This window comes from Dermacentor andersoni, chromosome 7 (genome assembly GCF_023375885.2).
Source record: "Dermacentor andersoni chromosome 7, qqDerAnde1_hic_scaffold, whole genome shotgun sequence".
In the NCBI taxonomy this organism is placed as follows: Eukaryota; Metazoa; Arthropoda; class Arachnida; order Ixodida; family Ixodidae; genus Dermacentor; species Dermacentor andersoni.
The window spans coordinates 61,092,265-61,108,995 of record NC_092820.1 but is presented as its reverse complement, the minus strand read 5'-3'; the positions used below and the strand labels follow the sequence as shown (position 1 = coordinate 61,108,995).

At 48.9% G+C, this 16,731-nt stretch overlaps 1 protein-coding gene across 1 annotated transcript in view; it reads right to left on the bottom strand.

Moving 5' to 3' along the window:
* The window catches only part of LOC126534399 (cyclin-dependent kinase-like 4), a 114,152-nt gene extending 106,874 nt beyond the window's left edge, over positions 1–7,278 (bottom strand). The window contains exon 1 of the mRNA XM_055072876.2: positions 7,154–7,278. Coding sequence (XP_054928851.2) covers positions 7,154–7,209 — 56 coding nt within the window. The 5' untranslated portion in view covers positions 7,210–7,278. The remainder of the gene's footprint in view (positions 1–7,153) is intronic.
* Positions 7,279–16,731: the final 9,453 nt, after the last annotated feature.

Sequence of the window (16,731 nt, the reverse complement as noted above, 5' to 3'; positions counted from 1 at the left end):
CTCCACGGCCTCTTCCACAGCACGGCCTCCTACAAAGGGATGCCTCGTTGCTGCTCTGACTGCGAATTGGCTGCTACTTGATGGCAGCCCGCCGGCACCGTCTTGGGAAAGCCACCTCGCCAGCCTGTGCCTCTTGTGGTGAACCAGAGACTCCGGAGCACCTCCTGTTGGCCTTCCCTGCTCACCTGCACCACCGCGGCCGACTTCTGCAAGAGTTCCACCACCCGGGGCTCCCATGTTCACGACAGGAAGATATCCTCTTACCCTGTCGTAATCAGCTACCAGCCTTCCCAAGTGTCATCGAGTACCACGACTCGTCGGGCCTCTCGGCGAGACTATAGGAAATTTCTACAAAGACGGATGGCCTAACGGCCTTCCCACCACCTCGCACCTCGAGCTTCCTGATCCGCCACTACTTCACTTCTACTGGGCCACCTCCTATACGGTCTACCTCCAGCCTACTCCTCCGGTCGAACCCACTGGGCCCTCCAGGCCGGGCTGCTCTGATGCTGCTGGGACGACCCTCTACCTTTCTCCCTCCTACCCTCTCTTTCTTTTAATCCCATCTCCGCCACCCTGCTGGCGCTGAGCCGTGCTCCCGCATGGGTTGCAGAAGATAGTGCCAGCCTTTCCTCCTTTCCCACAAGAACCAGTTCTCTCTCTGTCTCTATAGAAACGGCGTCATTTCTGACGACAAAGCTCAAGCGGAATGCTGTAATCAGTATTTCGCTTCCGTGTTTTCCACTGTGATGCCAAGCGACGATGACCGCAGAACTACCCCGCGAGAATTGGGGCGCTAGTCTCGATACGCATGGCCGCCGTACGGCCGCCATTATCTGCTATGTTTACTCTCTGATTGGCTGTTGCGAGCTCACGTGCCTTGAAATTTGTGCCGGGAAACGGAAGTTTTGCAAAATGCAATTTTGCGTTTTCATAAAGATGACAAAACGTGACGAAACGGCTGATGACGAAACGGCTGCAAATTTTATCGACTAATACATTTTTTGATCCTTCGGTGCTATATTGCGACGTTAGCGCTTCAAAAAGAAAGTGAGCAGTAGCGTACAGAAGCCATTGCAATGCATCTGCAATTTGGCGAATATTTGGTGGCGACCCAAGATAGGCACCATGCCAGCTTGCTGATTGGCTGAAGGAAAATGCCGTGAGGAGAGTCACCGAAAGGGCCGTTTCGTAAACGTCAATTTGACGATGCGTGACGTTGCGCTGGGCCGCCATTGCAGAGATTTTCCACCATAATTTATGGTGCGACGAGCCGCGCGAATTATGCTAATGAGCAGCCATATGCAATGGCGGTCGAGAGGAATGCGTATCGCATGGCGCCATGAAAATATTTTGTTCATAACGAGCACTTATAGTATTTGCATCGCTCTCGGGTGGTGTTGGTTGGCATTTGTGTTTTAGGCCATCATTTTTTAAAAGAACGCGTTCATACAAAATAATATTTGTTGAACATAGCAAACTTTCTGCAACGTTGTCCACTTTTCATTGCTGCGTTTGTATGTAATCAAGATTATTGCCTTTTCGCACAATTAAAAGTTATGACAACGGCGTCTCTTTAATTTATAAACAGGAATGTACGCAAGGCGGCGCCTTGAAGTTTCCTCCCGCAGTGCGAGTAAACAGCGACGTGAACAAGAGAGGGCAGCGCCGGCGCTTGCGTCGCGCTGGCGGATATCTCTGGCGCGCGCAACGCTATCGGTGATACTCGGCCTTTCTCAACCAGCCGAGTGGGGCTGAGTCGCTTACGTTTTACGAGATAGCGATAACGTGACCTAGAACGGGCGCGCATCACCACTGGTCGGTCGCGTATGTTGTCTCAAGGAAGAAAGCAAGCGCATTGGCGCCAACATACGATGACTCATTCCGTTTTTCGGGTACACGCATCCTAGCTAATGGAGTAGACGACGGCTTGTACAGTACACAGCAGACGACGGAAGCGAGAAGCGTTTTCGACGGAGTAATCGTAGGCTCTGAGCTGGCTGCTTTATTTTTTACTCAGGAGGAAAACTGTCTTGCTTTACCAAGAATGTTAGGTTCGGTGCCTTCATTTCAGTTTCTTAAGCAAAACGTCAAGTTTGCGTCATGTTACGAAAGCAAAATGGGGCCATCAGCGTCATTTTGAACGCATCGCGTCTACGTCACGCCTCGAAGAAAATGGCGGAACGCCCGGAATAGAGCCCTTGATTGCCCGATGGGCGATATGGATGACGTCGTTATCAGCACTCGTGGCATAAATGTGTTGCTTTTGAAATTGAACGCTGCTAAAGGCGGAGGACTTGATAGTTTAACTAACAACTTCTTTAAAATTCGTGCACGACCTCTAGCTCCTTTTGTGAAAATACTCTTTGAAAAAGATCAGCGGCAGAAACTTCCCTGCCCAATGATTGGAAGATTGGTACAGTAGTTCCAGTTCATAAATCTGGTTCACGACGTGAGGTAGCTAATTATCGTCCGATTTCTTTAGGATAGGATAGGAATAACTTTAATAAAGTGCCGGCAAACGACGATTTAACGAGTCGTGACGCTGGCCAAGCGTCGACCCGGGGTTATACTCTACTCTGCACTAGCCCCGTTGGGCCCGTTTGTAGTGGGTCACGAGGCTTGTGCTTTTCGAGCGCACCCCGGGCCTGCTGGACGGCCCATAGTTGTGAGTCCTTGTCTGTAGACTGCAGCGCACTTTGAAGTTCTGGCGGGTAAGTCCTGGAGTTAGCTGCCGTCGGGAACCTGGCACAGTCCCACATGATGTGCCATTGGTCCGCGGGACCCGCTGCACAAACACCACACAGCCCACTCGGATAGAGCTCTGGGTGAAGCACGTGCAGCATTGCGGGGGCGAGGAGTGACGCGGTCTGTATTTGTCTTAGGATTACGGCCTCCTCCCGACTGAGTGCCGGGTGGGGAGGCGGCATTGTCCGTCGAGCTAAGCGGTAACACTTGGTTACTTCGGCATAACTAGTCAATCTGTCCTTGGTTTCGAACCACCACACGGAACGGTCACTCTCGGGGGCGCGGAAGGTAAGCGCTCGCGCCGCCGAATGGGCCGTCTCGTTGTGGTTCGGTGAGGATGCACACTCGCCGGCGTGCGCCGGGAACCACTTGATACGGACGGTGCTGCCGCGGTCTTGAAATTGGAGCTTGCCGATGATGGCGGCCGCCGGCGCGCATATTCGCCCCTTGGCAAAATTGCGCACGGCATTCCTCGAGTCGCTGAGCACGGTGCGACACTCGGCCTCGGTGATCGCCAGAGCGATGGCAACCTCCTCAGCGTCTGTGGCGTTCGTGCACCGCACGCTCGCTGCCGTTGTCTTGGTGCCGTTAGCCGCCGCAACGACCACTGCTGCGAAGCCTTCCCGCTTGTATTCCGCGGCGTCCACATACCGGGCGTGCGGGTCTTGGGCGTGTTTTTCGGTGAGGGCCTTGGCCCGCGCCTGCCGCCGTTCTTGGTTGTATTCTGGGTGCATGTTCTTCGGGATGGGGTCCACGTAAATGTGGGCCCGCGCCTCATCTGTGATCTCGCACGGTTGCCGGCTGGGAGCTTGGGGGTTGTAACCCAGGGACGTCAGTATACTGCGCCCCGTCTTGGTGGTAGAGAGGCGCTCGAATTGCGCGGTGAGCTGCGCTTCGGCTATTTCTTCTAGGGTGTTATGGACGCCGAGCTGCAAGAGCCGAGCCGTACTCGTGGTCTCCATTAAACCCAGCGCCGTCTTGTAAGCCCGTCTGATCAGCGTGTTGATCTTGGTCCTGTCAGTGACGTGCCAATTAAGGTAGGCCGCAACGTAGGCAATGTGACTGATCACGAACGACTGGACAAGGCGCACGAGACTGTCTTCACGCATGCCCGCCCGTCGTGTAGAGACTCGATGTATGAGCCGGATGGCGTCCATTGCCTTGGTGGTAAGCTTGTTGATGGTCTCGTCGTTGCGGCCGCTCTTGTTGAGCAGCAGGCCCAGTACTCTGATCTTGGGCACCTCGGGGATGCGTTGCCCCGATGCAGTCACAATTTTGATGTGATCACACTCCCGAAGAGGAGCGCGCTTCCGTCCCGGTCGAAGCGGTGTGAGGACGAACAGCTCGGATTTGGCGGGCGAGCACATTAGGCCTGTGCCATCAAGGTGCTGCTCGATGGCGGTAACCGCCGCTTGCAGCTGTTGCTCGATGCTGGCGTCGGTGCCACCGACCGCCCACAGGGTAATGTCGTCGGCGTAGATAGTATGCCGGACGCCGGTCCCCGCTACTGCCCTCGCTACCCCGATCATGACGAGGTTGAAGAGCAACGGCGATATGACCGAACCCTGTGGAGTACCCGTACTGCCGAGCTTGTGTTCGGGGAGCTTGAGGTCTCCGGCGTGCAGTTCTACCGTGCGGTTTCTTTAACCGATTTCTTTAACGTGCGTTGCATCCAAAGTTTTAGAGCCCGTTAGATGGTCAAGTATTGTAGAAAATATTATTCGGTATTCCCTATTTAATCCTTCTCAACATGGCTTCAGAAAGAATTTTCCTTGCACAACACAATTAATTGAATTCACACATGATATTGCCAGTGCTATGGACGAAAGATTTTCTATAGACTTTATATTTTTAGATTTCAGGAAACCATTCTACACTGTATCCCATTCTTTGTTAGTAGAGAAACTTCTTACGTACAGCATTACCAAAAGTTACTGAATGGATTGCCGAATACAAAAGACTGCGCAAACAGTACGTAGTTTTGAATGATGCTCAGTCATGAAGAAGAGACGCCACTTCTGGCGTCTTTCAGGGTTCAGTTCTGGGTCCACTTTTCTTGCTTTTATTTATCAATGATATCAATGAAGGAGTCCTGTCACATTGGAGATTGTACGCTGATTATTGCATTTTGTACAAGCCTATTAGTTATGAAGACCATTGCCGCATTTTACGGTGTGATCTCAACCGCATTGCTCAGTGGTGTTGTAATCGGAACTTGAGTTTGGATCTAGCTAAAACAGCTTTCATGTCATTTAGCAAGAAAACAAACCATGTTTGTTTCAGTCTTAGATAATATTGCATCGTCACGGGTGTCTGTACATATATATATATATATATATATATATATATATATATATATATATATATACCTAGGAGTTTATTTTACCACTGACTTAAAATGGCATCGTCACGTTGATCCTGTAATAGCGAGGGCAGGCAAGTCATTAGGGTTTCTACGGCGCAACGCTAAAAATTTCAGTACGGCTGCTAAAGAGCTACTGTTCAAGACGTTCGTCTGGTCTGTGTTAGAATACGCATGCAAGGTATGGGACCCACTGATGGTTGGTGACAAGGAACGCCTTGAAAGAGCACAAAATTTTGCTGCAAGATTTGTTAGTGGAAATTATAGTTTTACCTTTAGCGCTACACAAGCAAAAGAATCATTTACAATGGGAGTATCTTGAAAATCGCAGGAAATAACTTCGTTTAAAACTTTTTCATGATATCTTTCACACTACAATTGGTATTGACTGGCAACAGTACCTACTTGAACCGTATTATGCATCAGCTCGAGGGAACCACGCCCATAAAGTACGAGAAATGTTTTGCCCCACAGAACTACTCAGGATGTATTCTTGTTTTCCTAGAACAATACGAGAGTGGAATAGACTACCATCGTCAGTGGTTGATGTAATATCGAATGATGCGTTTGATGCCTCGTTGGATTGATGCGAGTTTACTTATGCTTCTTTTTCTTTTCTGCATGCGAGTAGTGTCTATAATTCTTTGACCATTATGCTTACCATTATTACGGTATTTTCCATTTCTAAGTCGTATTGCACGAATACGCTTGATGTTCTGTCTTTCCCCCCACTGTAATGCCTGTAAAGGTGCTGTTGGTAATGAATAAATAAATAAATAAATAATCATTACTTTTACGTTGCATTTCTCCAAGCATTTCTTTACATTAAAAAAATACAAGACAAATACAAGAAGAACGCGCTAGCCTGCCTCTTTCATGCATCCTCAGCAGCGCTTCATACATGGTTTATTTTAACTAAGACTTGGTTTTCAACATTTTTTTTTATATAATCTTCGCTCGCTTTTTTTTTGCAGGCTCCTGTAGCGACACGGAAAACTCGCTTAATGTGTGCACTGGAGAAGAGGGCTGCGTAGTAATTACCTACACGATGCGCTGAAGGCAGCTTAATTCTGAAATGTTCGCGTCTGGGCCCTCTGTGAAGCTCGGCGGCTCATTGTACACTGGGGCTCGGAGAAGGCGCACTCGGTAGGGCCTATGAAACGCTGAACAAATTGTCCTTAATGATTTCCTGGCATCGACTTCAGAAGTCGCCATTGTTATCGAGTCATGCATGGCATCATGGATTCAATTAGCCGGGACACATCTGGTGCAGCGTTAGGATGTCATGTAGAAGTTATTGAGGGCCCGGGTCTGCCTCTCTGAACATGCGTATCCGCGAGACTGCTGCACGCCACGACCACGGGAGTTCTGCTGCAATGCTCAGAACTCTGTCGTCGGCTACAGGTGGCATACAGTCGTAAATAAAATAACTGGGTGCATGTATCTGGTTACCGGGAAAATGTAACAGAAATATCGTGAGCGTTACCCAGTAAGAGAAGCAATCGATCACTTACAAAACCACTAAAAGATGTTACTGATTACAAATAAATATTTGCACGCAATATGTTAGGTACAAAGGTATCAACTGTCAGTCAGAAGCGCGACCTCCATCGGAGTCCTGAAGTTTTACTTTGAAAGGTGATTACGAAATAACCGTCCCCTTGCGTAAAATCTCAATGAAACAGACAACTTCCTTGCGTAATTCATTTTACTTTTAGCGGTTTCTTGTTGGAGGTCATCTAGGAGTTCGTACAGCTGCGGCGGTGAAAGCGGAGGGCGCGGTCCCGCAACGTGGCTTGTGCGGCAGCCCCGAAGCGGCCGTGTGACCAAGGCGTTGTTAGTAAGCCTTCACTAAGAAGGTCCAACAAACGAACGCCGGGGTTCTAACGAAGGGTGTGAGAAGTTGAGAAGTACCTCACACACATCTGCGCTGTCTTTATATCGGCTGTTGTATCAGGCGTATGTGTTGATCAGATTGGCACTTATCTGCGAAACATTTTTTTTTTATTAGCAATTCAGGTGCCACCTTTTCACGATACTCACCTGAACGGCAGTTGTGGCGCCACGTCGCCGGCGGACCGGCTTTCCTCCAACACCATGTCGACCCACTTGAAGGTAACCAAAGTATCCAGGCACGTGTCCAAATCTTCAGGGAGTAGTACTCCTGGGAAACCCTGCGCAAGAGCTCAAATTAAGGTGCGGAAGGAGTGCACGCTCTTTTATGTTCATTGCTGAAAAGAGAACCCTGATTTCGATTTGTCGGCTCAAAGGAATTACGTGGACACAAAGCCAGTTCCTCGGACAATGCGCATGCGCATTTCGGTCAAGACAGAAAACATTACCGCAATGGTGAAAGATTACCGCTATCGATGAAACAATGGAATTTTATAATCAAGAATGCAAGAAAAATAAGGTAACAATGCTGCGACTTTTTTATTTATTCATCTATCTACATATTGCCTAGGTTTCTTGATTGCAGTAACAGCGCCTTACACTAAGCATCGTTCTCGCCTATTTAAGTAGAAAGCTGGTCCACCTGCGCGGTGACGTGTTGGATGAACGACTCTATATGACGCTGTGTAACTGTTGAAAAAAATATGAACAATTTTTTAAGAGCCAATTGTGTTTACCGATTTGGCCGGAGCAGCCCCGTTGAAGTGACGAAGCATATACTGCTCATTCTGGCTAGGGTAGTAATAGGGAATGGTTGCCTGCAGCGCACTGGAAGCTACGAAGGCTGAAAGATAGCGTCCAATACGGGAGTACATCGTAAACGTTGAGCATCGGACACCCTAGAAAAGCGTCAGGCTCGTTTAAACCGGGCGGCGGGACTTCAGTGTTTGTCATGTAGTTGAAAAGTCCGTTGACTCAAAGAAGGGCTTCATTCACCTATACGGCGAAAATTTGCGCCCTGTCATTGATAGCAGATCTCGCGATTTCGATGTAAAATTTCGCGTTGTTAGCTTACAAGCACATCTCACGCTGTCTCGTTGTGCCACCGCATTTGGCGATATTGTTACGCAGCCAGATTTCGCGTTCTCGTTACGCAGCTAGACTTCACGCTCTGACAGCTCTCGCCTTTACGCGTCGTTCGCATCTTATGCGCGAACAGCCGAGTAATTTTTATCCAAACAGCTTTAAAAGAAGCTTCGGACCTACAGCTGTGTAGTTCTCCACCAAAATTCGCAAAATATTTCTGATCACATCATTCAATAATACTTCGCGCCGCTGTCTAATCCGTCTAAACTATTAATTGCCGGCCGACAGCAAACGAGTCAACGTCTTTGTGGCCGAATGCTCCTTCGGTGGTGAGGGCTGCTACAACAGTGCCTAGCTATTCCTTTCTTAGTGCTTTTCTTTAGGGCGGGAGGGGCAAAGCCGGCAGTCAAACATGCGAAATGCTACATTCATTCATTCATTCATTAGAGTACCCTCAGGACCCAGAGGGCGTTACAGAGGGGGTGGGCACAATGTAAATACAAAACGGGAGGGACAATAACAGGGATTCAGAGGAAAAACGTTATTTTGCAGCCCCAGCAGAAAGTGCGCATTAAATGCAGACTTGAATAACGCTTGGTCCTCAGTGGCAGCGATGGAAGGGGAAGGCGATTCCACTCTCTATTTGTCTTCGGAAGAGAAGAATGTAAAAAAGAGATTAGTACACACAAAGAGTGTAAGGTTGTGCACACTTTATTTGGCGGTCAGCACGTGATGAAAAGTAAGTACGTCCTCAGATGGGAAGAATTCCTGTCGAAGTACTTTATCAACACAGCGCAACAATAAATTCTACGACTTATGGAAATTTTTGTGAATACGAGCATCGTAGGCGCAGAATCTTCTTAAAACCTTCTTCTATTTCGCCGACGTAAATGAATTCCACGTCTCCCGCTGGACCCCTCGCTTATAATTACGCTGCCCCTCGTAAGAATTATCCACCTCCAGCTGCTGACTTGCAGTGACGTCGGAAAAGAGCGCATCAAGAAGAAAAACTAAAGGAAAGCAAAATAACTGCAGCGATTGGTTGGTTGCTGCGCTATTGATTGTTCTGTGGTCGAAGACCTGCACGCACGCCGCCCTGAACGCGTCGTCACCACGCCAACTCATACTGGCGGCCTCTAATTGACCGGCTACACGGCGGCGGCGGTGGGATTGGACAGCAGCAGCCCAAACGGTGGGCCGCTTTCTGTATCACCGTGCATTCTCTTTTATCGCATGTACGCTGCCCGTACGCCGTAGAGCAAATACACGACGTCCGCGTCGCGTTTGGATCCTGCCGCTCCTGTGGCTCGCAGCGCCCGATTCAAGGTCAGGCCGACGATTATAGCCCACGGTTACAGCGCCGTCCTGACACGCGAACTCCTTTATCTTTGCTTCAGTGCGAAAGGCCACAGCATGTGACAGGCCGGCCAACACTGGAGACCGCCGTACACCTGAATTCGTAATACATTAGGATTATTCCCCAACGTATACTTTGTGTGCCGCGTGGTATCGGCTACGTCTGCGTGTCTGGGGTAGAACCGTATACCAAAGGCGCCTATGGGATCGGTCACTCGAACGCGTGCCTTTAAATGAATATAGCGTCTCAACTTAATGTTCTTTGTATGCATTATTAATCTAATCAGCGCAGAGCACGGGACAAGAAAAGGACGTACCCGCCGTTGCTTAGTGGGTTTTGTGTTGCGCGGCTAAGCCCATGGTCGCTGGATTAAATCCCGGCCACATAGGCCGCATTTCGACGGGTGTGAACTGCAAGAACACCCGTGTACTTATATTTAGGTGCACATGAAGTAAGCCCAGGTGGTCAATATCAATCCGGAGTCCCCTACTAAGGCGTGTCTCATAACCAGATCGCGGTTTTTGCGCGTAAACCCCATAATTTTTTTAAAGAAAAAGACAGACCACGAACAAGATTGACACAACGCAGCACGATAGTGGCACCCCTCGGTGACGCACTGGTTATTGATATCTGCAGTACCGGTGAGGCCATAGTGTCACAAACCGTACAGATAGTGAAACCCGTAGGAGCTGGCGCCATTCCGAATGCAAGCACTCGGGCAGCAAGCAGCCTTATCTCGGGATAACAAAGAGAGAGAGAGACAAAAGGGAAGGAAAGACAGGGAGGTTAGCCAGTGTAAATACCGGCTGGCTACCCTGTGCTGGGGAAAGGGGTAAAGGGAATAAAAGGAGAAGGAAGAGAGAAGAAAAAAAAACAAGAAAAATGCACACAGTAACGCGATGTTACGCGCAACAATAGTCAAAGTCGTTCGCACAATTCACATGTCCTTAAGAACTTGAGCAAGGCCCTTAAGGCCTTGAGTGCCGAAACCCGTCTAGACCAGTGTCCTAGAACTTTCTCTTCTGTGAAGGGGCGATTGTCCAGTTTTTCGAGCACGGTCACGAGCACTTTTCTTTGCACATTGTAACGTGGACAATATCAATCCGGAGTCCCCTACTAAGGCGTGTCTCATAACCAGATCGCGGTTTTTGCGCGTAAACCCCATAATTTTTTTAAAGAAAAAGACAGACCACGAACAAAGACCCAACAAAGAAGCACCGGTGATTAAGGCCAGCAAGTTGTGACTTCGCAATCAGCTGTCGGACTCATCAGTGCTTGGACCCACACACTATATAGAGTAAAAACGGTTATCGCCTGCCCTCGTAAACCGCCTAGAAGCTTACATACCACCATCGCAGCCGTGATGCCATTTAAAGCAGTCACATGCCAAACTACGGATCAAATTCAGCCTGCATATCAAGCACATATTTTGTCGTTGCAAAGGTAACCATTGTTTGATCAAATACAACATTTTACATAAAAATTAAGGCTTCTTAGTCGATGTTTTATAAAAGCTATTATTGAAATCCTGATGAACTGTGCATTGTCCAGCTTTAAAAAAATTTGCAGTTTCGCCCGACAGCGAAGCTTCGAAAACGATAACAAGTTTCAGCATTGCGCTCGAGCTCGTTGCAAGGTGCTCTAACAATACGCGGTGGCAACATGCCTCGACGCAGCGAGCGAGATAAATGCTGCAGCGATGCAGGAACAGCATCCCGCGGTTCTATTATCGACATTCAGCCATTTTCTTCGAGGTGTGGTGTAGACGGCACGTGTAAAAGATGGCGCTGATGGCCCCGTTTAGCTTTCATAACGTGACACAACCTTGACGTATTACAAGAAACTGATACAGAGGCAGTAAACCAAACGTTCTTGATGAAGCGAAACAGTTTTCTTCCTCAGTAAAAAAAAAGTTCCCGTTTCGCCCGGGAAGCGTAGCATCGATTGCGATAGCCAATTAGTGAACAGCTATACGAAGTAAAGATAGTAGTTTTATCGGCCGTATACACATGTAAACATAGGCTACTAACTAAATCAACAAGCATGGTGTCACGCGCGCGCAAGCGAACAAGAACACATCTCACTCGATGACCTCGGAAACTCGCTCTCAAAACGCTGGAGTGAGGAAGCGTGGCAGCAGCAGTAAGCAAATTGACATTCGCGCTGCCTCTTGCATCAACGCGAACTAAGCCACAAAAACACAGCGCATGGTGGACTACCGCGTCGCAGGTGGCTTTCAAGATACAGCGACCCAGGCGGGCGAGCGGGCGGGTGCGGCTGCCCGTGCAACCTGGAGTTAACCCGCCCTCCCCCCTGTGTACCCACGGCAGACCTTGTCCCCGTCGCAGCTGGCTTTCAAGATACAGCGGCCGACACCAATGCGGCAACGGGGACATGGAGAAGGAGGTCACCCTGCAGCCTTGAGCTTTGGGACCTCCTGTATATCTTGTTACTGTGCTTTTATTTTCGTGAGGGAATAAATAAAATTTTTCTTCTTTAAAAAAAAGCTAGAATCCGGTCTGGTCCGTGGCAAGGGGCTCGCCTAGGCCTGCGCATGCCAGGGGTGCGTAAGATCGGCTGTCCACGGACAGCCAATTTTTTAAGAGAACACCCCCCGGCACGCTTCGGCCTCAGAGGCCCCAACCCACAGGCCGCCCTGGTCACAGCTTTGACCCCCCCGCTACCCCTTGGGTGCCCCGGAGATTCTGCGCCGCCTGCTTTATTATAACCTCAGGTGCTCTCCAGAGGCCTCCGTTTGCCGGTTACATGTGCCCTCCTGGAGCAGTGCTTGTAGAAAATGCAATCTATCGTCGGGACGAAAAAAGCGACCCGCGACTTATACAACACCAGTCAGAACCTGGCCCCTTCAGACACAGCGATGACCAAATGGGATGACCAAACAAACTCGACCGCATTCCGCAATGTCGGCATGTCTAGGGGACAAACACATACAACACGCGCTAATAGACCTCCTCCGTAGTGCCTAGGCAGTCACATATTCAAGGAGCAAAGGCCCCCAGATTTTCTCTCGAACACCCGCTCTTACTCGCGCCTGCGCATAAACGTCGAGCGCCGCGAGCAACGCCACTCTCCGCTGTACCTACTAGCAATTGTAAAAATGCGGCCCGGCCGGTAGCGCACGGCCGCCCGGGCCGCCCGGAGTTGAACTCCCCTGCCACCCCCCTTCTTACACCCCTCCCCAGAGCCTTGTGCACGGCGGAACACGGCGCGCTTCCTCCCCGCTTTCCTCCCTTTCGTGCACGTGATTGCGCCGCGATCACCGGCTCATTCTCGCACGCTTTCACTTGCACAACAGCATACGGCGCGCCGCGACAATTTTATTGCCCTTGGACTTTATACGGAATCTGACGCCGACGCCGACGGCAGACATGCGCTCGGAGTGTCCATATAGTTGCTATCGCAATAATAAAGCAGTTAGCTCATAGCATACAATTATTTTGTCAAAAGCGTCTCTCGCTTCCGTCCTCTGCTGCATGCAACACGTCGACTGCTTCATTGGTCAAGATGCGTGTCTCCGAGAAGCGGAATGAAGCATCGTATGTTGGCGCCAACGCACTTGTCTACCTTAAGAGTGGTGGTGATGAGAGCACTTTCTAGACCACGTCATCGTTATCTTGTGAACTGCAAGTGACTGAGCCCGACTTGGCTGGCTGAGAAGTGGCAGAATATCACCAATAGCGTTGCGCGCGCCACAAATATCCGCTTTCGTCACGCAAGCGCCGCCCCCTCCCCCCCCCCCCAGGAGCTACAACGCTGGCAGGGGCGTATGCGCCACGGTGCGGGCCGCGCACACAGCTGCATCAGCAGGAACGCGAAGATGTGCGCGCAGTACGCTCATGCCAGCAGGGAGTAGCATTTTTACTTTGCGGCCTGTTTTAGTGCGTTGGCTCTGTTGTTGTAAATTTTATCTTTAGCTATAAATACCTGCGTCTGGCGAGATCTGGCTTGCTAATGCTTTAGTTTGATAGGGCATCCCCTCTCCTGCGCAAATTTTCCGCAGAGCAGTGAAGCGATTGTTTAGCTCTAAAAAAATAAATAAACGCGCGGATTGCGCGAAGACTGCGTTTCGTTTATCGCGACTTTTAAAGAAAAAATAAATGCGGATTTCGTACGCACGCGTACCATTTAGTACAGCCTTCTCAGGCGCATGCTCTCCTTCGTGCGAGAAATAAGTGCTGCATTCAGCATAAGGTTGCAACTGACGCAATAATTTCTTAATTATTCCAATTCTACAAGCATCCTGTAGCTGTGTTTGTTGTCAGTGCTTTTCTTGACTAGTTCATGTAGGCAAAAACCAAAATTTTTGATTATGACTAAAGAAATTTGCATGGCTAAGCAAGCTAACTGCACGTTCACAACGCTCACACGTCTCCCCTAAAAAATAACAGATGGCTTCAAAAGTAACCTTAAAGAGAAGGTGTGAATAAAACTGTGCATGCGCACTTTTCGCAGTTTACAGTGTGGGAAAGCTTCGGTGCGATGCAACCACTCCAAGGTGTCGCAGTCAATCTTTTCAGTGATGCGAAGCTTTTCCAGCAGTGCATATACGCTGTCCCTCGATGCCTATAGACGAATGAAGCTGAGTGACCTGCACGGGCATTCGTAGAACATGGCTGCCTAAATCTTTGCTAAATGTGAATAAAAATTTCGATTTTGGAACGCATATACCCGGACATCAGCACGCGCAAAGGGCCTGCCGGTCTCGCGCAGCGCACTTTGTAGACGTGAATCCTTTCATCGCGATAGCATTAAGGACCCCTTGTCGCAGAAAATCAGGTGTCGGCGTTCGGCGTCCGCTTGAGCGAAAATTCCCGTATATATTTACGTATATGTGCATGCGACGCCTTGCTATATATAACGTGCGGCATATGCGGGTTATAGTGCCACACCATTCTGTCACTACAGTTGCTCATACCTTGTATTACATTCTTGGCAAAGTTATATTGCTCGCGATTTTGAGAATGACAGCCCACAAACAAATGTGACGAAACAAAGCACCGACAGCGCACGCCTTCTTTGTTAAATCTTCTCAGACATTAAAAGTACGAAACAATAACATAAACCTAAAAATGATGTAATTTCTTTGGCGCGGCTGAGCACTATCTCCGGGATCGGCCCACGCAGGAGGCCGCATTTCTACCAGAAAGCTCGCCTTCGTGCATAGCGTTCACCGTCAGCATTTCTCGGTAAACATTACGGTTACATGAGCTACAGTTGCCAGGATGCGTGAGAAGCAGTCGGGAATCTTTGACTACTATCGCGTTCCACTCTTAAAGGCGAAGCTTAAGCGCACCATGTGTACGTGTCACGCTTTAGAACTGGAGCATTCTAGTCTTCGTCTTCAGAACAGTCTTCCACTGCCGTTGCTACAATGCACTATCAAGCTTGAGATCGAGAGACACCAGTTAACAAGTAACACAGAACATTCCGTTATTTGATTGACAGCGCAAGCTTTACAGCAGATATACAAAGCTATATATCATGTCGCAAACGTTCACAGAAATGCATAAATTACTGCGATTCCCGAAACTGTCACAAAATCAATGTTCTCGAAGCACTTTGCGAGTAGCTGGCTATCTGGCCTCTTCTGAGATTACGAGAAAGCGTACCAAAGGCACAACCTATTCATACAGGGCGAGCAATCATATATTGAAGTCAGCTGTTCTGTAATTTCAAGGACCACACTGCGGCACCATGCTATATGCGTGATAACGGTGATGGCAGTAAAGATGGTATGTCGACGATGACGATGCCCTCACGACGATGACATGGTGGCAATGAGGACGATGACACTGTGATCGTAACAGCGATTATTGAAGGACAACAAAAGCAGCATGACATTACCAGTGACGAGGAAGGCAGGTTGTCGACGGGATGATATTTATTGCACTCTAATGTAGAAGCGTTCCAACCTGTTCGGTTAGAACATAGGCCGATACCGAAGGGCCTTTCAAATGCCGGAAACAAGAGAGAACGAGAAGGCAGAGGTGTTAACCAGATACAAGATTCCGGTTTCCAACCTTGGAACTGGCGTGGAGTAAATATGGGTTGGAAAAAAGACAGCAAGAGAGAGAGGAAAAAAATCAACAAGAATCGCTTTTTGAGATTCACCAACCTGTGAAAACGCATCTAATCTGAACGAGTAAAAACAATTTTAACTTACACCTTCCAAAGTGCCGCGATATTTTTCTTAGATACACCACTGCAAGCAAAACGAACCAGAGTGTTGCCATCATTCGAAACCGGGTGCATGTTTGTTCCTAAAGCATTATCATTTTCGTACATCAACAGAACGTGTTCGCACTTTATTAGAGTGAATAAGACTTTCCATAATACTGTCGCTACTACCCGCCGTGGTTGCTTATTGGCTACGATGATGGGCTGCTAAGCACGAGGTCGAGGGATCGAATTCCGGCCACGGCGGCCACATTTCGATATGGGCGAAATGTGAAAATGCCCGAGTACTTAGATTTAGGTGCACGTTAAAGAACCCCAAGTAGTCCGAAGTCCCCCCCCCCCCCCCCTCTACGCCATGCCTCATAATCAGGTCGCGGGTTTGGCACTTAAAACTCCATAATTTATTACTGTCAATACTGCTCATCCTTGATTCATTATCGATCTGGTACAACAAATATCCATAGTACCGGCGATAGTGCTATCATATCACACTTTTGCTACCGATAGCCCTTTTGAGTGAACTGTTGTTAGCGCTATGGATAGCGCAACATCAGCGATGTGAAATCACGTGACGCGCGGTGCATCAACACAGTAACACAAACTTGGCGGCGTTACGCTGCACGTGCTATGCATATGGCGGTAACAACCGTAAAGCTTTGTGTTGTCGCACAGCAGGGGTCACAGAGCGTTGAAAGCGTGCCATCTGTGCCGTGGCGTGAGAGTTAGTACATCACTCTGTAAAAAATTTACTCCCTTTGGAGCTTATCTTGTCCCCCAACAATAATCGGCATCTGTCTTGCCCGCATTTCCTTTCTTTAACGCTGCGAGTCCGGTACTTCCAAGTCACGAACGGCTTGCGCGTTATCAGCGTAACACAGCATTCTCGACAGGAAAGTAGCGAGCGCTGAGTTTTCAAGAACGGAAACGCAAGCAAGGCAAATGACGATTATTGTTTTGGGACAAATATACACCCCGAAGCGTGCAACTGCTTTAAGAGTGATGGTATAGCATGCTGCCTACAAAGGTGATCCAGGAGGTCTGCTTATTACTGACCGAGCGGAAGTACAGGGAGAATCCAGAATTTTTT